The sequence below is a fragment of the Saccopteryx leptura genome, chromosome 3 (assembly GCF_036850995.1).
Source record: "Saccopteryx leptura isolate mSacLep1 chromosome 3, mSacLep1_pri_phased_curated, whole genome shotgun sequence".
NCBI lineage: Eukaryota > Metazoa > Chordata > Mammalia > Chiroptera > Emballonuridae > Saccopteryx > Saccopteryx leptura.
The window spans coordinates 19,957,662-19,978,903 of NC_089505.1; the positions used below are offsets into that span (position 1 = coordinate 19,957,662).

A 21,242-nucleotide genomic window follows, 5' to 3' on the forward strand; every position below is an offset into this window, starting at 1 on the left:
TTGAAAATCTTAATTTTTTAAGAAAAAGTAGTGTTATATCTAATGTTTGCTGAAATTCTCACTTAAGTGGTGATACATGTATTTATATTAACTCCTAGTAGTTTTAAGCATTTATCTTCTTTTTAAAATTTATTTATTAAATTTAATGCAGTGACATTGATAAATCAGGGTACATATGTTGAGAGAAAACATCTCCAGATTATTTTGACATTTGATTGTGCTGTGTACCCCTCCCCCAAAGTCAAATTGTCTTCTGTCACCTTCTATCTGGTTTTCTTTGTGCCCCTCCCCTCCCCCACCCCCTCTCTCCTTCCTCGCCCCATCTCCCCTCCCCCCACCCCGCACCCCCGTTGCCATCACATTCTTGTTCATGTCTCTGAGTCTCATTTTTATGTCCCATCTATATATGGATTCATATAGTTCTTAGTTTTTTTCTGATTTACTTATTTCACTCCATATAATGTTATCAAGGACCATCCATGTTATTGTAAATGATCCGATGTCATCATTTCTTATGGCTGAGTAGTATTCCATAGTATATATGTACCAAAGTTTTTTAATCCACTCGTCCTCTGACGGACACTTGGGCTGTTTCCAGATCTTCGCTATTGTGAACAATGCTGCCATAAACATGGGGGTACATTTCTTCTTTTCATACAGTGCTATGGTGTTCTTGGGGTATATTCCTAACAGTGGGATAGCTGGGTCAAAAGGCAGTTCGATTTTTAATTTTTTGAGGAATCTCCATACTGTTTTCCACAGTGACTGCACCAGTCTGCATTCCCACCAGTAGTGCAGGAGGGTTCCCTTTTCTCCACATCCTTGCCAGCACTTATTCTGTGTTGTTTTGTTGATGAGCGCCATTCTGACTGGTGTGAGGTGATATCTCATTGTGGTTTTAATTTGCATTTCTCTAATGATTAGTGATGTTGAGCATTTTTTCATCTGCCTATTGGCCATCTGTATGTCCTCTTTGGAGAAGTGTCTATTCATTTCTTTTTCCCATTTTTGGATTGGATTGTTTGTCTTCCTGGTATTAAATTTTACAAGTTCTTTATACATTTTGGTTATTAAATCCTTATCAGACGTATTGTCAAATATGTTCTCCCATTGTGTAGTTTGTCTTTTTATTCTGTTCTTGTTGTCTTTAGCTGTGCAAAAGCTTTTTAGTTTGATATAGTCCCATTTGTTTATCCTGTCTTTTATTTCACTTCCCCGTGGAGATAAATCAGCAAATATATTGCTCCGAGAGATGTCAGAGAGCTTACTGCCTATGTTTTCTTCTAAGATGCTTATGGTCTTACGACTTACATTTAAGTCTTTTATCCATTTTGAGTTTATTTTTGTGAATGGTGTAAGTTGGTGGTCTAGTTTCATTTTTTGCAGGTAGCTGTCCAGTTTTCCTAACACCATTTATTAAAGAGGCTGTCTTTACTCCATTGTATTTCCTTCCCTCCTTTGTCAAATATCAGTTGTCCATAGAGCTTTGGGTTTATTTCTGGGTTCTCTGTTCTTTTCCATTGATCTATATGCCTGTTCTTATGCCAGTACCAGGCTGTTTGAATACAGTGGCCTTGTAGTATAATTTGATATCAGGAAGTGTGATATCTCCCACTTTATTCTTCTTTTTTAAGATTGCTGAGGCTATTCGTGTTCTTTTTTGGTCCCATATAAATTTTTGGAATATGTGATCTATATCTTTAAAGTATGTCATTGGTATTTTAATTGGTATTGCATTGAATTTATAGATTGCTTTGGGTAATATAGACATTTAATGATGTTTATTCTTCCTAACCACGAGCACGGTATATGCTTCCACTTGTTTGTATCTTCCTTGATTTCTTTTATCAATGCTTTGTAATTTTCCGAATACAAGTCTTTAGTCTCCTTGGTTAAATGTACTCCTAGGTACTTTATTTTTTTGGTTGTAATTGTGAAGGGGATTGTTTCCTTAATTTCTCTTTCTGACCATTGTTGGCATATAAAAATGCCTCTGATTTCTGAGTATTGATTTTATATCCTGCCACTTTGCTGAATTCATTTATCAGGTCTAGTAGTTTTTTGACTGAGACTTTAGGGTTTTCTATATACAATATCATATCATCTGCAAATAATGGTAGTTTTGGCCTGACCTGTGGTGGCGCAGTGGATAAAGCGTCGACCTGGAAATGCTGAGGTCACCGTTTCGAAACCCTGAGCTTGCCTGGTCAAGGCACATATGGGAGTTGATGCTTCCTGCTCCTCCCCCCTTCTCTCTCCCTCTCTCCTTCCTAAAATGAATAAAAAATAAAAAAATAAAAAATAAATAATGATAGTTTTACTTCTTCTTTTCCAACTTGAAAGCCTTTTATTTCTTTTTGTCTGATTGCTGTGGCTAGGACTTCCAGGACTATGTTAAATAAGAGTGGTGAAAGGGGGCACCCCTGCCTTGTTCCTGACCTTAAGGGGATTGCTTTTAATTTTTGCCCATTGAGTATGATGTTGGCTGTGGGTTTGTCATAGATGGCCTTTATCATATTGAGGTATGTTCCCTGTATTCCCACTTTGCTGAGAGTTTTGATCATGAAAGGGTGCTGGCTTTTATCAAATGCTTTTTCTGCATCTACTGAAATTATCATATGGTTTTTCTCCTTCTTTTTGTTTATGTGATGAATCACATTGATTTACGAATATTGTACCAGCCTTGCCTCCCCAGAATAAATCCCACTTGATCATGGTGTATGATTTTTTCCATATAATGTTGGTTCCAGTTTGCTAATATTTTGTTGAGGATTTTAGCATCTATATTCATCAGAGATATTGGCCTATAATTTTCTTTCTTTGTGTTGTCTTTGCCTGGTTTTGGAATCAGAATTATGCTTGCCTCATAAAAGGAGCTTGGAAGTCTTCCTTCCTCTTGAATTTTTTGAAATAGTTTGAGAAGGATAGGAGTTAGTTCTTCTTTGAATATTTGGTAGAATTCAGTTATGAAGCCATCAGGCCCCGGACTTTTCTTTGTTGGGAGTTTTTTGATAACTGTTTCAATCTCATTTGGTGTAATCAGTCTGTTTAGGTTTTCTGATTCTTCTAGATTGATTTTTGGAAGATTGTATGTTTCAAGGAATTTGTCCATTTCTTTTAGGTTGTCTAGTTTTTTGGCATACAGTTCTTCATAGTATTTTCTTACAATATTTTGTATTTCTGTTGTGTCAGTTGTTATTTCTCCACTCTCATTTCTAATTTTATTTATTTGAGTCCTCTCTCTCTCTTTCTTGGTGAGTCTAGTTAAAGGTACATCAATCTTGTTTACCTTTTCAAAGAACCAGCTCCTAGTTTCATTGATCCTCTGTATTGTTTCTTTAGGCTCTATGTCATTTAATTCTGCTCTGATCTTTATAATTTCCTTCCTTCTACTACATTTGTGCTTTACTTGCTGTTCTTTTTCTAGTTCTTTTAGATGCAGGGTTAAGTTGTTTATTTGAGCTTTTTCCAGCTTCTTAAAGTGTGCCTGTAGTGCTATGAACTTCCCTCTCAGTACTGCTTTTGCTGTGTCCCATAAATTTTGAGTTGTTGTATGCTCATTGTCATTCGTTTCTAGGACTTTTTTTTATTTCTTCTTTGATCTCATTCTTAATCCATTTGTTATGTAACAACCTGCTATTTAGTTTCCATGTGTTTGAGAATTTTTGAGCTTTTCTGTTGTGGTTCATTTCTAGTTTCATGCCATTGTTATCAGAGAAAGTGCTAGATATGATTTCAATCTTCTTAATTTTGTGGAGAGCACTTTTGTGCCCTAACATGTGGTCTATCCTAGAGAATGTACCATGAGCACTTGAAAAGAATATATTCTGCTGCTTTAGGGTGAAAGGTTCTGAAGATATCTATTAAATCGAGTTGATCTAGTGTGTCCTTTAAGTCTGCTGTTTCTTTGTTAATTTTCTTTCTTGAGGATCTATCTAGTGATGTTAGTGGAGTACTGAAATCCCCTACTATTATAGTATTGCTGTTGATCTCGCCCTTTAAATCCACCAAAGTCTGCTTTATATATTTAGGTGCTCCTATATTAGGTGCATAGATATTTATAATAGTTATATCTTGCTGTTGGATTACTCCCTTTATCATTTTGTAGTGGCCTTCTTTATTTCTTACTATATCCTTTGTTTTAAAGTCCAATTTGTCTGATATAAGTATTGCTACCCCAGCTTTTTTTTTCATTTCCATTTGCATGAAATGTTTTTTTCCATCCTTTTACCTTCAGTCTATGTGTATCTCTTGTTCTAAGGTGTGTCTCTTGTGGACAGCATATGTACGAGTCCTGTTTTCTCATCCATGCAGCTACCCTATGTCTTTCGATTGGATCATTTAATCCATTTACATTTATGGTTATTATTGATATGTAGTTGTTTATTGCCATTTTATTCTTTAAAGGTATATTCCTTTTTTGCTATATTCTTTTCCCACTTTGATCTGTTTACAACAGGCCCCTTAACATTTCCTGCAGCATTGGTTTGGTTGTAATGAATTCCTTGAGTTGTCTTTTGTCTGGGAAGCTTTTTATTTCTCCTTCAATTTTAAACGATAGCCTTGCTGGATAAAGTAGTCTTGGTTGTAGGTTCTTGTTCTGCATTACTTTGAATATTTCTCGCCATTCCCTTCTGGCCTCAAGTGTTTCTATTGAGAAGTCCGATGTCATCCTTATGGGGGCTCCTTTGTAGGTGATAGCTTTTTTTTCTCTTGCAGCTTTTAATATTTTCTCTTTATCGCTTAGCTTTGGTATTTTAATTATGATGTGTCTTGGTGTAGGTTTCTTTGGGTTTCTCTTTAATGGAGTCCTCTGTGCTTCTTGAACTCGTGAGAGTTTCTCCTGCATTAATTTAGGGAAGTTTTCAGCTATGATATGCTTGAACAAAGTCTCTATCCCTTGTTCTTATTCTTCTTCTTCAGGAACCCCTATGATGCGGATGTTATTTCTCTTCATGTTGTCACAGAGCTCTCTAAGAGTTTCCTCAGACTTTTTGAGTCTCTTTTCTTTTTTCTTCTCTGCTTTCATGCCTTCATTCCAGTTGTCCTCCAACTCGCTGATTCGATCCTCAGCTCTATCTATCCTGTTTTTAATTCCTTCCATTGTGGTCTTTATTTCTGATATTGTATTTGTCATCTCCATCTGATTCTTTTTTATAGTTGCTATATCTTTATTTAGGTGTTCATCATGACCATCCATTGTTTTTCTAAGATCCCTAAGCATCCTTACAATCATTATTTTGAACTCCGCATCTGGAAGTTTGATTATTTCCATATCACTCAGTTCATCTCCTGAAGGTATCTCTTGTGGTTTCATTTGGATTGCACTTTTTTGTCATCTCATTGTTTTTGGGTGTTTTATTTGAAGAGTTGGTTGAGTCTATGCTTGGTGTTTTCTGCCTCCAGTTTTCAGTTGTGTTATTTCTAGGTCTTCTTGGGTTGGTATCAGCTATTATTTGTAATCCACTTTCGGATTTGGGCAGCTTTGAAGTCTTGATTTGTTTGTTTTCTTAACAGGTGATAGTCTTGTTTCTTGATCTCATCAGGTGGCTTCCTTGAAAGTGTATCCAGGAATGCGAAGGGTGTAACTTGAGACTCTGAAGACCTCTTCAGCCAACTAATCTCTCTGGGGGCAGGGTGTTTTCTCAGCTTCAGTAGGGGCATGTGTATCTCAGATCTCCATGGAGACCTGAGTTACTGCCCCTCCTCCCCACTTCTTGTTTTCAGCTGTGTCTTGTTGCGCTGATTGGAGCTGGATAGATGTCCAGAGATCTCTGATCCGGAAGCAAGTCAGTACTGTTTTGTGGAAGGTTCAGTCCCTCCTCCAGCTATGGCCGCCTCCAGCACGGATGAATCAGCTTTTTTAGTTCGTGTCCTGCATTCCTTAGCCCCTCACAGTCTATCCCTCTCCCTGTCCTTTCCACTTGGGAGATAAGCTGGTCTTTTCAACACACCTCTCTCCCTGGTCACCAGGCAAGTGGCTGTGAGCAGTATTTTCTGCTCTTTTCTCTTGGGTGAGATCCCCTCTGGGCTCTCAGCCTCACCCCCCTCTCCGTTCCTGTAAGCAGAGGAGATTCAGGCGCCCCCTACCAGGTTTGTTGTGGCTTCTTCTTTGCTCCTTGGGTTTTTGAGAGCTGTTCTTGTAGTCCAGAGTTGGTTTTTCACGCTGATTTTTCCTAAATTGATTTGTATTCCAGTTTGGTGGTGAGAGCTGGGCGTTTGTGCGTCTGCCTACTCCGGTGCCATCTTCTCAACTTCAAGCATTTATCTTTTTACATGAAATTGGGTGAGCTTTATTAGTAGATGTAAGGACAGAGATACGGTATAATCCCATTGTGCTGAGTTGAGCAGGGATTATGCCTGCCTAAACAGTTTAGGGACAGGTGTGAATTAAACTGGGAGAGCCAAGATGTAGGTAGAAAACAGAAAACCCTTGACAAGAGAGAGAGAAGAAATTTAATCAGCACAAATAGCACATTGACTTTTATCACCTGAATCCAGAGATTGTGGGACTATAATTTTACTAATTGTAAAAATTATAAAATATGAATGGCCTTGTATCACACCCTGTGTTCCATCTTCAGTCCCCCAGCTGCTCCTCTTGGGCACAGAAACTGTTTCTGGTTCTCCCCTCCCTCCTGCACACACGTCAGAACTCATTCTTCTACATCCTCTCGCCATAGAATTTATTTGTTCTGAAAAGCTGACATTGCATTTTAAAAATTTTATTTAAGTTGTGAATATTTAAAACTAAAAGTTTAAATGTTGTTTTACGTAAGAAGTTTCCTAAAAATTAAACGTCCTATAATTAAAATGAAGTTAAATTGGAAAGTATAAATGTTCTTGGAGGAGAATTCTGTGGCACACATTCATTCTCAAAACTGATCTCTCTGGCCTGACCAGGAGGTGATGCAGTGGATAGGGCATTGGATTGAGACACAGAGGACCAAGGTTTGAAACCGCAAGATCCCCACTTGAATGTGGGCTCCTCAGGCTTGAGTGCGGGCTCACCAGCTTGAGAGAGGGGTCGCTGGTTTGAGCATGGGATCATAGACATGACCCCATTGTCACTGGCTTGAGCCCAAAGGTCACTGGCTTGAAGCCCAAGGTCACTGGCTTGAGCAAGGGGTCACTCACTCTGCTGTAGCCCCCCAGTCTAGGCACATGTGAGAAAGTAGTCAGTGAACTTCTAAGGTGCCACATTGAAGAATTAATGTTTCTCATCTCTCTCCGTTCCTGTCTGTCCTTATCTCTCCTCTCTGTCTCTGTCAAAAAAAAAAAAAAAGGTCTTTATGAAAATTCAACTGTTTCTATAGTATTTGTTTTAATCAGGATAATTTATCACTCTGCTAAAGTTAAAATTAGTATCAACACTCATTACAGTAATCTGAAAAACAGTATGTTTTTTGATGATTATTTTTAAGAAGAAAAACATCTAGGGAGATTTGGTAAGTACGTATTTAAATATTTATATAACTTTAGTAAATTTCATTAAAATACATATTTATAAGAGAATATAAGGGTACTAAAAGGCCAGATTTTGTCGTCTGCTTTAATATTTGAAAACTGCTGAAATTGTAGGTGTTTCAGTATTAATAAGATTTCATTAAGCTTAAAAGTTAGCTGAAAGGGTAAAGAAAAAAGAAAATGACTGTCAGAGTTACTTTATTCTAATTTATTTTTTTTCCCCAAAGTTAGAAGCAGGGAGGCAGTCAGACAGACTGCCGCATGCGCCCGACCAGGATCCACCTGCATGCCCATTAGTGGGTGATGCTCTCCTATCTGAGGTGTTGCTCTGTTGCGGCCAGAACTATTTTAGATGCCACAGAGCTGTCCTCAGTGTCAGGCCAACTTTGCTCCAATGGAGCCTTGACTTTGGGAGGGGAAGAGAGATATAGAGAGGAAGGAGAAGGGGAAGGGTGAAGAAGCAGATAGGCGCTTCTCCTGTTTGCCCTGAGTGGGAATCAAACCCAGGACTTCCACACGCTGAGCCAAACCTCTACCGCTGAGCCAACCAGCCAGGGCCACTTTATTCTAATTTTAATGTTGAAAGTGTATGAGACCCCCCCCCCCTCCGTCCTGAGGATGGCTCCCTGGCCACTGCCTCAGGCTTTAAAAATAGCTTGGTTGCTGAGCAACAAGGCAATCCCCAGATGGGCAGAGCATCACCCCATAGGGAGCTTACTGGGTGGATCTAGGTTGGGGCACATGCAGGAGTCTCTCTCTGCCTACCCTGCTCTCACTTAATTAAAAAAAAAAAGTATATGAGCAGTAATTCTTCAATTCTCTGTGTAGGTTATTTTGAATATGTTAGATGTTGGTGGGTGTTTTGAGTACTTGTCATTATTCAGCAAATTTCTTGAGTAATGTTTTTAAAAGCACCTTCATTAAGGTAAAAATGACATAATAAAACTCTTAAGTAAATGTTTAAAATGTAAAATTTAGAAACTTTAAACAATATTAAAAATAGAACAAAAAAGAAACATTAAACATACAGTGGTAACTTGAGATACGAGCTGCGACTTGGTCCATATTTTTGTTCAAGATCCGAGCAAAATTTCATGAGTCGTGATTCAGGAAGCTGCCGCTAGTTGGCACATTGGCGCACCGGTCCAGTATCGGCAGCACAACACCAGCATCTCGTTCTTTCTCACATGTTAACCACAGAATCAAGTCGAATCTCATACTAGTTCTTGCATCATTTTTGCATTTTTTACTTTTTTTGTGTGCTATCATGGGCCGAAGAAAGTGAGTGTAAAGGACAGTGGTGAGAAGAAGAGAATGATGTCCATAGAAGTAAAGCAAGTAATAATAGAAAAACATGAGCATGGTATACGAGTGATTGAACTGGCAAGGCTGTACGGCCGCAATACATCTATTATTTGTACCATCCTTAAACAAAAGGATGCCATCAAAAGCTCAAATCCAGCAAAAGGAACTACAATTCTGTCCCAACTAAGGACAAATATCCATGAAGAAATGGAGAAGCTTCTGCTGGTGTGGATGAAAGAGAAAGAGCTGACAGGAGATACAGTGATGGAGACTGTAAATGCGAAAAGGCACGAATTATTTACGGCGACTTGAAGAAGAAAGAACCATCAACCTCAAAAGAGGCAGCAGCAGATATGTTTAAGGCAAGTCACTGCTGCTTTGAAATTTTCAAGAAGAGATCTGGCATCCACTCCGTGGTGAGGCGTGGTGAAGCTGCGAGTGCAGACGTTAAGGCAGCTGAGGAGTACATCGCATGTTTTGCTGCGCTTATCGCAAAGGAAGGCTACATCCCCCAACAAGTGTTCAACAGTGATGAAACAGGATCATTTTGGAAAAAGTGCCCTGGAGAACTTTCACCACCGCAGGGGAGAAGAAGCTGCCAGGCCATTAAGCCAGGAAGGACCGTCTGACCTTTGCATTGTGTGCAAATGCTAGCGGTGACTGTAAAGTCACTGCTAGTGTATCATTCCAAATATCCTCGAGCCTTTAAGACTCACATAATTCTTAAAGAAAAACTGCAGGTTACGTGGTGTGCCAATGCTAGGTCATGGGTTACATGGCAGTTTTTTATTGAATGGGTAAATCTTGGTTTTGGTCCTGCAGTGAAGAAATATTTTCAAGAAGATAAACTCCTGATGAAAACATTACTAATCCTTGATAATGCACCAGCCCACATACCTGGTCTTGAAGATGACATTCTCGATGAGTTCAAATTCGTGAAAGTCCGCTAAATCCCACCCAACACGACTTCAATCTTGTAACCTATGGATCAGCAGGTCATTTCCAACTTTTAAAAGCTTTACACAAAGCACTTGTTCCGCCGCTGCTTTGAGGTGACTGAGAATACAATTCTAACCCTTCAAGAGTTTTGGAAAGATCACTACAACATTGTGATATGTTTACGCATTATTGACTTGGCATAGCAAGAGGTTACAAGAAGAACCTTAAACTCGGCATGGAAAAAGTTATGGCCTGATGTTGTTGCAGACAGGGACTTTGAAGGATTCGAACCAGAGACGGAGATTGAGGTAGAAGTGTTGGAGGAGATTGTGTCCCTCAGAAAGTCCTGGAGGTAGATGAGGGTGACCTAAACGAGCTCGTCGAGAAACGTGGAGGAACTCTCAATTGAGGAGCTGAAGGAGCTACAGATGATGCAACAACATACAGAGCTTCTGCAAGAGATTAATAAGTGAGGAGGAGGTAGAGTGGAGGAAGTGATTTCTACAAGTGAAATTAAAGACATGCTGGCAATGTGGGGAAAGCTTTCAAGTTTCATTGAAAAGAAACACCCAGAAAAAGTTTCAACTGGTCATGCTTTGGCACTTTTTAATGACACTTGTTTGTCACATTTCCGTAACATTTTAAAAGGCAGGCAAAAGCAAACCTCTTTGGATAGATTTGTATTCAAAAGTCCTGCAAGTAAAAGTGCCGAAAGTGCAGCCAAAAAGGCAAAAACAGGTAATGATTAAATGAAAAATACGTAATGTTAAGCTTAGGTTAAGTTTAAAGTTAAGAAAGTGCATTTTTTTTACAATTAAGTTTTTGTGGTTTCATTTTAGTAAAGAAAGTGCAGTTTTAGTTTTGTTTAAAGTAAAAAAATGCAGTTTTAGTTTACATTTAGTGTTAAGAAAGTGCAGTTTTAGTTTACGTGTCTACAGTGCCTGCATCCTTTCCTCCCTCCTTCCTCCTCTGCCATTCACCTCCGTTAAACGCACTGGTCTGTCTTCAAGGTAAGAATACAGTACTAAATAACTTTTTTCTTTTATTTCATATATTTTGTTATGCATTGGTAAAGTATACATGTATGTTTCTTAATTAAAAATGTCTTTTTTCTTAATTTAAAATGGTTTGGGAATGTTTCACAGGGCTGGAACAGATTAAATCTATTTCAGTTATTTTAAATGGGAGAAATTTGTTTGATATACAAGTTGACTGACTTACGAGCTCAGTTACAGAACGAATTAAACTCGTATCTCAAGGTACCACTGTATATGAGTACCTATAAATCTTTTCACAACCAAGATTTCCCCTAAAATCTCTTCCTACCTAAAAAAAAGATTTTCCAAACTCTCTTAGAACTTTAGTTTCTCTTTCGTCTTTGTTTCCATAGCTCTCTGATATCTTTAACGCTCTGATTCTTGTGGGGCATTTGTTCTTTTGGTAGTTGCAGTGAGGGTGTTAGCCTGCTGTGACTTACTGTGTTGTATTTAGAAGTGAAAGTCTCATTGTTTTCTTTTTGTGTTACACCAGCATTTTTTAATCATGGCCCCACTGACATTTTGAGGCAGATAGTTTTTTTGTTGGTAGCTCTCCGGTGCGTTTTAGGATATTTAGCTTCTACCCACTAGATGCCAGTAACACTCCTGCAGTTGTGACACATACAAATGTCATTAGACATTGCCAAACGTCCCCTGCAGGGCAAAATTGCACTCCTCTGTGTCCACCTCAGTTGAGAGCCAGTGTGTTAGACTGATAGAGGTAAGTCAGGTTTGATGCTTTATTAATTAGCAACAACCCAGAGATCGTGTGAGTCCCAGGTTGGCCACATATTGAGCAAGGAAATGAGACTGGGATGTTTTCATTTCATAATTTGCCAGGCCTTTCATATATCTCTACAGGGAAACTAATATAATGTCAGTTTACCTGGAAAGTCAAACAGCACTGAGGGGGTGGAGGAATTGAGCAGAAAGTCCATGCCCAAAAGGAAAGTCTCGAGGACACTGACAGTGTGGTGATTGTGGGGGTGGGAGAAGGTGGAGGAGAGTATGGGGGGTAAATGATGATGGACAAAGGCTTGACGGGGGGGGGGGGGGTGAACACACAATACTGTGTGTAGAGATGTGTTGTAGAATTGGGCACCTGAAACCTATATAATTATGTTAACCAGTATCACCCCAATAATTCAATTTTAAAACAAAAATAAAAATTATAAAAATAAAAACCATTGCTCTCTCCCCCACGCACCACACTCCATGTCTGTATAACATACTTCTTTGTACCGTTTTATATAAAGTATTGGCTTTGGGAGAGATGTGAACTAGCTTTACGTCCTGACTTATTAGTTGTATGTCCGTAAACAGATTACCTAATTATTCAAATCTTCCTTTTCCTTATTTGTAAAATAAGGTGTATGAACGATTAATTATAATACAGTTTGCAAAGCATTTACCACCGTTCCTGGAAGATACTAAATATTCAGTGAATGTACCTGCTTCCGCTGCTTTTTTGTTCTTATTTTTTATTTATGTATTCATTTGTTTTAGTGTTCTTGAAAATGTAGATTTTAAATAACTCAAGTAGTAGTTTGTGGTGCATTTATTGCTTCATTTATTCTTTTTGAGATATAACAGTGTATAAGAAAAAAGACAGGGTTTCTGGTATCATTAAGTTTACAGTTTAGAGCAGAAGCTATTTATTAACTGCTTAGGGGAATAAAAGATTGCAATCTTGCAATCAAGATAACTTCATATATGAGACAGACATAAAATTCTAATGATAGTTTTCCAAAAACAACGTCTGATTCTATGACATTACATGAAAGGGATGCAGAAGGAAGTGACAACTGTATAAGGTCTGAAATATTGACAAGAGCTAGGTAAGGGTGGGGGGAGGGAAGTTCTCTATTGCCGCAGAAACAGAAAATATAAAGATCACATAGCAGAAAGAGACAGGAAGAGTATTAGTGTGACTACAGACAGAAGGCTAGGAAAACAGAATGGGTTGAGAGATTGGTTAGGTATTCATTGGATCTTTGAGGACGACATTGCAGGTCCTGATGAGGATTTTACTGATTTATTTTTTCCTTTTTTTTTTTTTTTCTTGTATTTTTCTGAAGTGAGAAGCAAGGAGGCAGTCAGACAGACTCCCTCATGTGCCCATCTAGGATCCACTTGGCACGCCCTTTAGGGGGCGATGCTCTGCCCATCTGGGCCATTGCTCTATTGCAGCCAGAACCATTCTAGTGCCTGAGGTGGAGGCCATGGAGCCATCCTCAGCAACAGGGCCAACTTTGCTGCAATGGAGTCTTGGCTGTGGGAGGGGAAGAGAGAGGGAGAGAGGAGAAGGGGAAGGTGGAGAAGCAGATGGATGCTTTTCCTGGGTGCCCTGGCTGGGAATCGAACCCGGGACTTCCACACACCGGGCCAACTCTCTGCCATTGAGCCAACCGGCCAGGGCCTGGTTTATTTTCTTAAGAAGAGTGGGAATTGCCTGACCTGTGGTGGCGCAGTGGATCAAGCGCGGACCTGGAATGCTGAGGTCCTCGGTTCAAAACCCTGGACTTGCTGGGCCAAGGCACATATGGGAGTTGATGCTTCCTGCTTCCCCCCCCCCCCTTCTCTATCTCTCTCTGTCTCTCTTCTCTAAAATGAATAAATTTTAAAAAAAAAGAAAGAAAAGAAGATTGGGAATTATTGAAAAGATTTCAACAGAGTGGTTTTGAATTATCTTGTGGTTAGACTTATATTTCAAAAGATCACTAGTTGCAATGTGGAGAATGGTTTAGAAGGGAGGCACACTGGCTAGTAGACTATCAATTGATTGGCTACAATAAGTAATCTAGGCAAGTAATGCTGACATTTTCGATTTGGACCATGCTATCTCAAGGAAATAGAAAAAAAAAGCAGATGATGAGAAATGAACAGGGTTTAGTGATAGATCAGGGTATGCCAAGATTCTGACTTGCATAATTCCATGGATAGTGAAAATATTTGCCAGTGACTAGCACTAGAACAGGGGTCTCAAACTCGCGGCCTGCCGAACAATTTTGTCTGCGGGCTGCACAAAATTGTTTGGCGGGCCGCGAGTTTGAGACCCCTGCACTAGAAGAAAAGTGTGTTTAGGCAAAAAGATACACTGGGGAACAAAATTGTTGTTGCATCCACAGAAACACTTGTTCTTACCTAATTCAAGTGTGTTCATCTCAAATCTGACATTAGTTTTTCTCTGTAAGCTGCAGTTTTTTGCAATTCAAGATTTTAGGTTTTCATTTTATTATAAAATTTTTAACATTTAGTTTAACATAATGAAGTAGAAATCTTCTTGGGCATCATTTTGTGAAAATGTAATAATTTATATAATGCAGTAAATACACTAATACACTAAAAGATATAATTGCATCAGAATTTGTCTACAATTTCAAAATAGAACATATTAAAACACTTATTTTAATCATAGAACTTGCGCAAAAATTGACGTTTGTAGCTCTTGCATTTGTGTACTTGTTGAGGACAATCTCGTTTGATGCTCCAGCAGTAGTCTGCCATCATATTTCTGTCCCATCACCCCTGATAATGCTCTTCCATCGTCTTCAGATTTTGATAAAAGTGGTCTCCCTGCTCATCACTAACAGCTCCAAGATTTGCGGGAAACTTATCAAGGTAACTGTTCAGGAAGTGAATCTTAAGGCTCATGTTACATCCAATGTTGCGGAAAGCCAACAGCATCCTTTGAACCAGAAGTTCATAGTTTTCTGCTTTTTTGTTGCCAAGGAAGTTCTTTGTAACTGCCATAGAAGACTGCCATGCTGCTTTCTCCTCCTTATTCATCTTCCTGGCAAATTCTTCATCACATATGAGGGTTTGAATTTGAGGTCCATTGAATACACCAGCTTTTATCTTCTCAAAAGACAAGGCAGAAAAAGCAGAAATAATATGTTGAAAGCATTCACTTTTTCTATTCAAGGCCTGAACAAACGGCTTCATTAAGCCAACTTTTATGTGAAGTGGGGGAAAAATGACCCTGTCACGATTAACTACAGGTTCATTCACAATAATATTTTGCATCGCTACTTCCAGAGCTTCACGTTTCGGCCACTCCTTCTGTGTCCAGTGTTTCTCCTGAGCTCAACTGTCCCACAAACACAGAAAGCAAGGATACTTCGTGAAACCTCTCTGTTGTCCTAGCAGGAAATTTACCTTTTTTTTTTTTTTTTTTTTGTATTTTTCTGAAGCTGGAAACGGGGAGAGACAATCAGACAGACTCCCGCATGCGCCCGACTGGGACCCACCCGGCACGCCCACCAGGGGCGACGCTCTGCCCACCAGGGGGCGTCGCTCTGCCATGACCAGAGCCACTCTAGCACCTGGGGCAGAGGCCAAGGAGCCATCCCCAGCGCCCGGGCCATCTTTGCTCCAATGGAGCCTTGGCTGCGGGAGGGGAAGAGAGAGACAGAGAGGAAGGAGGGGGGGTGGAGAAGCAAATGGGCCCTTCTCCTATGTGCCCTGGCCAGGAATCGAACCCGGGTCCCCCGCACACCAGGCTGACGCTCTACCGCTGAGCCAACCGGCCAGGGCCGAAATTTACCATTTTAAGATCCACACAAATGATCCTGTTATGCTCCTCATACTTCAGAAAGTCGAGGACAATTTTTATGTCATTCTTACTAAGTCATTCAATTCGGGTTGGCTAAACTGCTGAGAGGTTAATGACTGCTTGGCATCAGAAGAAGACCCTTCAAATTTTACAACCATTTCCTCATGCATCTTATCAAAATACACTTGATCACCATGTTCACTCTCTTTGTCCTTAGCAGAAATAAAAAACCTTTGAAAACTGGAAACGGGAGTGTCTCAGAGTGTGGGGTAGGTCGTATTGCTGAAGGAATATTAGGATATGCAATCATATGCTGTTTTTTCTTGCCGATGCCCTTTGTATGGATCAGACAGAAATAACAGTCACTGCTGTGGTCCTTAGGTTCACACCAAACCATGGGAATACCAAAAGGCATTCCTTTGTGTTTTTCAAAAGGCATTCCTTTGCGTTTTCCTTTTGTCCTGTCACAAAGCATTTCCTCACAATTGTGACACACTATATGAGGAGCCCAATTCTTGTCTTGATCACCAAGGGGAACTTGAAAATAGGCAATATATGCACGTGTCACAAATGATGAAATATTGCACCTTTGACATTGAAGTGTGTAACAGCCACATATATAACAGAAGGTGTCAGGACTATTCTTACATTTACGCCTACTCGAAGAAGCCATGATTCAATCTTAAAACAAAATAAGAAGGTTTTTTATCAGGTAATAATTTTTTACATTTAAAAACAACTACAATTATGCAAAAGTGATGTTTGTAAAACATTAATTACCTTGTGGTTATGTTCAATCCAAGAGTCGTTGCCCTTTAACTCAAATTTAAAAACCAATGCATGCCATTAACTGTAACAAAAAGAAATTAAAATTGCATAAAAACTAGAGCATGCACCAAAAAATGGATTTCAGATTTGGAATCAGCAATGTAGAAATATATAGAAAAACTTCTAAAATGTCATGCAACAGAAAATGAAAAAAATTTGTTCCTCAGTGTTATGGATTGGATTTTGGTAGGTTAAGCTGAGGTATCTTTGGGACCTCGAAGAAGAAGTAAACACAGACAATTGGATTGATTGAAGCAGGAAACTTAGATCTATGGATACCTGCATCTAGGCAGTGGTTCTTTCAGATGTTACTAACTCAAGAACCATCAAAGTATGTTAATGCAGCTGAAATATTGGTGGTCATTTTTTTTATGACGTCTGAAGAGAAAATATACTGATTGTGAACAAATTTAACAATACAGAAGAATGTAAAGAAAATTACAGTTAGCTATTATCTTCATTTGAAAATATAACCACTGTTTCTGTCTTCTATATGTTTATATATTTACACTTATACTGCATACATAATTCTATATTCCATTTATTTTTTTTACTTAACATTAAATCCTGAGGAGTCTTCCATGTTTAAAAATTCATCATGAATATCTAGAAAAATGCTTAGGGTATAATGTTAAGTGGTCAAAAATGGGGAATATTGGGCCCTGGCCAGTTTGCTCAGTGGTAGAGCATCAGCCCAGCTTGTGGAAGTCCCGGGTTCGATTCCTGGTCAGGGCAGGAGAAGTGCCCATTTGCTTCTCCATCCTTCCCCTTCTTTTTTCTATCTTTCTCTTCCCCCTCCATTGGAGCAAAGTTGACTGGGGTGCTAAGGATGGCTCCGTGTCCTCCACCTCAGGCGCTAGAATGGCTCCAGCTGGATGGAGCAATGCCCCAGATGGGCAGAACATCGCCCACTGGTGGGCATTCTGGGTGAATCCCTGTCAGGTGCATGCGGGAGTCTGTCTGAGTGCCTCACCGCTTCAAACTTCAGAAAAATACAAGAAAATTTAAAAAAAATAGGGAATATAAAATTGAGTGTCTAAATCAGGAATAATGTGAGAAATACCATGCTTTAAAGCTAACAAATGCAAGACTGCTGAATCAGGACAAAAAAAAAGTTTTGTCTTATGGTGGGGGTTGGGAATAAAATGATTTATTTAATCATTTTTTTATTTGATTTTTTTATTTTGTATCTTGTTGCTATAACTGTCACCATTTAGGTATATCGCATCTCTATTTTTTACTATTGTGTTAAGCTTACTTCCTAGAAGTAGAATTATTAGATCAAAGGGTTTGAAGACTAGGACAGAGAATATTCTCCACGTCGCCTTTTTAATTATTTAATTATAACTTTTTTCAATGGCCAATGTTGCATCTCTCCTTACATGATATATATATATCTTGATCAGGCACACTCAGTTAAGTAGTTTTCTGACTTGACTTCTGATAGAAATTTCAGACTTTTGAACTAACTACAAGCTTTTTATAATAGTTCTATAAACTTTAAACCTAGCTCTTAGCAGAACACATAGAACAAATAAATACTTGGGAAATGTAAGTTGAATTGGAATTGACTTTCAGATTCAAGAGCCTATGCAATCTGCATGTTAGTTCATGGAAAGTACTGTGTCCTGTGTAGTGTCTGTGAAAGTGGTTACTCATTGTGTGTAACAGAAATAGAGAGGCAGTTATTCTCAATGTGCTTGTTCTTTTTTCTTTTCAGATCTTTTTGGGCTCGTGGTCTTTCTCGGTGTTGAACCCTTCTGTGTCAAACACTGGTGGGTCCGACTTCTCTATCACCCTTACTGCAAGAAGAATCCTCAGCCCCTCTACAGCTTTATTGCCAAGATTCTGTGGAGGTCTGCCAAGAAAGATGTGATTGACCAGGTCAGCATGCTGAATGTTTATTGATTAAGAGCATTAAAAGGAAAAACAGGAGTTGGGATAGACAGTTAAATTTCTGTATGGTATCTTTTCTTCCTCCTCTACAGATTCAGATACCTCCGCAGACAGAAGAAACCCACTGGCTCCACTTTTCTCCGGTGGAGAGACATTTCTATCACCGCCAGCATGAGGTGTGCTGCCAGGACGTGGTCGTCAAGCTCAGGAAGATTCCCGACTGGAGTATGAAGCTCAGCAGCCTAGACAGAAGGACCGTCAACTCCATCCTGTACCCACTGCTGAGGCTCCGGCAGGCCTGCTGCCACCCGCAGGCCGTCCGCGGGGAGTTCCTGCCGCTCCAGAAAAGGTTGGCTTAGCCGTTTCCTTTACTCACTGAGAACATAGGGGCAGCAGGCAGTACTTAGGCAATTAGCATCCTAGACCTAGCCGTCAGTGTGGTGCTTTTTCTTTGCTGTGGAACCTCATTTGTGAAAGAATAACATCTTCAAAATTGCTTTTATGGTTTTGAACATTTCTTTTTAAATTAGGACTATTTTGGAATTTTGTTTTTTTGTTTGTTTGGTTTTGCGTCACCCTACATATGGAAGCTTTCGTTTTTCTGTTTGGTTTATAGGGTTGGGTGCTAGAAGAGGTTTCAGGCGTCTGAGGGTCTTGGAGCGTAGCCCACCGATAAGAGGGGGTGACTGCAATGAAGTTAATTAAACGCGGTAGTGAGAAAAGAGGGGGTGAAGGGGAAGATGCTGAGGATGTGACAAAGACTCTGTAAGGGCCTGATTATCTTATGCGATATAATCCTCTCACGATTTTCTTTCCAGTTCTGAACAGTCTGCCTCTTCTTTTAGCACCATGACAATGGAAGAGCTTCTGACCTCACTGCAGAAGAAATGTGGAACCGAGTGTGAAGAAGCGCACCGGCAGCTCGTCTGTGCGCTCAACGGCTTAGCCGGCATCCACATCATTCAAGGTAGAAGGCGAGGGCTGTGGTACCTCTGGTTCTTCCCGAAAACCTTTCTGGCTATTTCAACTCAAGGATTACTTTTTTGCAACTTTAATAAATCATGGAACGTTCTCTTCAACAACTACTTCCTCTGTTATTGCATTTGTAATACAATAAGAGATGGTATAGTTTTGTAGGCTTTATAACAAACCATAGTGATTCTTGGGAGCTTTCTTATTCTCTCCAAAGTAAGTAGAATACAGTGCTTAAAGTCATGTAAGTATTTCATGATGGTGAAATAATACATAGCTTAAAGCACTGAAATAATTTTGGATGTACAAAAGCTTCTTTATTTCTACATTCCTCACAAAATCTATGAAGTTAGCTGATTATTATAGTTTTTGAGCCAGAAAGGCATTTCATGATAATTTCAGTTCTTCAACCTTTCCCCAAAGATTACTAAACCATTAGTGAACTTGGATACACACAGTCATGGAGAAAATTTACCGTTATTCTCATTTACCTAATAAGACTTTAAAGAAATCAGTTGCCAGGAAAGATTGTGCTTCTGTGGAGTGCAAGGTAGTGTCCTAAGCCTCTGTAAATGGAGTGGGCTGTCTTTAGTTATTAGCTCTTCATCATAACAGCCAGAACCAGAAAGTGTCTCTTAAAACTCCAGATACTTGGGCAGAGTTAGAAAGACTCACAGATGCTGAGTAGAAGTAGCTCTAGACAACTGGAAAAGATGAGGCTTCTTAGTTACTATAGTTGTAGTCCTGTGAACTTGAGTATATTATTCAAGGTTTCTGAATCTGTTTTCTTATCAATAACATGTAGATGATACCATGTGCCTTGAAGTATTGTTCTTAATGTGAAATGTGGGTGCACATTGAAACTTTCATAGAAACATATAGGTAAAGGACAGTGTTGTTAATTGTGGTTATATGAAGTGACCTCAAATTCATACCACTTTTCAACTTGTTCACAAAGCAAATTTTATTAATAACTGGTAACAGGAGAAAAGGACAAATTATTACATACTCTTGATAAATTGTTTAAGTATAGCAAATACACCTTTGTGAGCAAATCTTTCCTTAGGACACACCCTAGGGAATCTGCATTTTAGCTAGCAATGTTTGCAAGTTTGGATTTGCTCTAATAATTCTTATCATCACCCTCATCATCTTTGTCATCTAAATTTCTGAGTGTGCCTGTGACTATGTAGCATTCCAGGCATAAGTCTAAAAGTGACAATGGCCTGAGCTTTATAATCCAAAGTGAACAACTAAGGAAACGTTTAGTAGAAGTTATTTTTTAATTTAAACTTTAAATTATTTTGACTTGGAAATAATCAGGCAAAAATGGGAAATTATACGTCATATGTAATACCAGTTTCTCGTCCCAAATTAATGGAGTAGAATAATTGTGATGAAAAGCTACAAAATACTTGACTATCACAGATGAAATGTATGTGTACTTGGTCTTTAAAATACATGAATAATTAATAGACTATTTAAAGTATGTAGGTCATGAAATCTGGCTTCATCTCTCAGAAATGATTGTATTTCTATAAACATCTTCTATTATGCATAACACTCTCATGTATATATTCCATTTAATCATAATTACCCAATGTTTGACATATCATACCCTTTTTGTATAAGAAAACTAATTCAGAAGGCTTAGTTGCTTTCTCAAGATTGTAGCTAATAAGTGGTAGAGAATTTTCCCTAGATCTTTGAATTTAAAATCACACATTTAATGTTTTTATTATACTGTGTCAGCTTCTTTATCAAACATATATATATAAACCTCAGTATTATGCTATATATAGTAGGTTGAAGCTCACCATCAAAATTTCTAAAATGGAATAATATACTGCTTGTAGAGTGTCATAAAAATAAAATGCAGATTTCCACTTTTGATTCTAAAACTGCATTTCTGATTTTATTCTATGTTATTACTCAGAAATTTAGACAGCTGATGAATTTCCTCTCGTTTTATTTTCTAGTCTCCTTTTGAGATCTTTTGTCTCCTTTTCCTTCCTGTGCAGTTGTGCATGATATGGGCACTGGGGATAAAAGGTTTTTCACCTGGTGTTTCCAGACACTGAGCCCTCTCTGGCAGGAGCAGTGTGGAGTCGGTCTCTGTGTGCCCGCCTCGAGGGCGCCACCACTGCTGTTTCCAGCTTGTTGGCCCTGCGTTCCCACTGCAGCCCTCTGGCAGGATCAGTGTGGAGTCGGTCCCTGTGTGCCCGCCTCGAGGGCGCCACCAC

At 39.1% G+C, this 21,242-nt stretch overlaps 1 protein-coding gene across 4 annotated transcripts in view; it reads left to right on the top strand.

Annotated features, from left to right (window-relative positions):
- SHPRH (SNF2 histone linker PHD RING helicase) overlaps positions 1 to 21,242 on the top strand; it is a 96,920-nt gene that overhangs the window by 24,098 nt on the left and 51,580 nt on the right. For 3 of the 4 annotated variants that reach the window (XM_066373042.1, XM_066373041.1, XM_066373045.1), the window contains exons 12-14: positions 17,852 to 18,015; positions 18,120 to 18,376; positions 18,846 to 18,994. In XM_066373042.1, coding sequence (XP_066229139.1) covers positions 17,852 to 18,015; positions 18,120 to 18,376; positions 18,846 to 18,994 — 570 coding nt within the window. The remainder of the gene's footprint in view (positions 1 to 17,851; positions 18,016 to 18,119; positions 18,377 to 18,845; positions 18,995 to 21,242) is intronic. The other variant, XM_066373046.1, reaches the window with a different exon arrangement.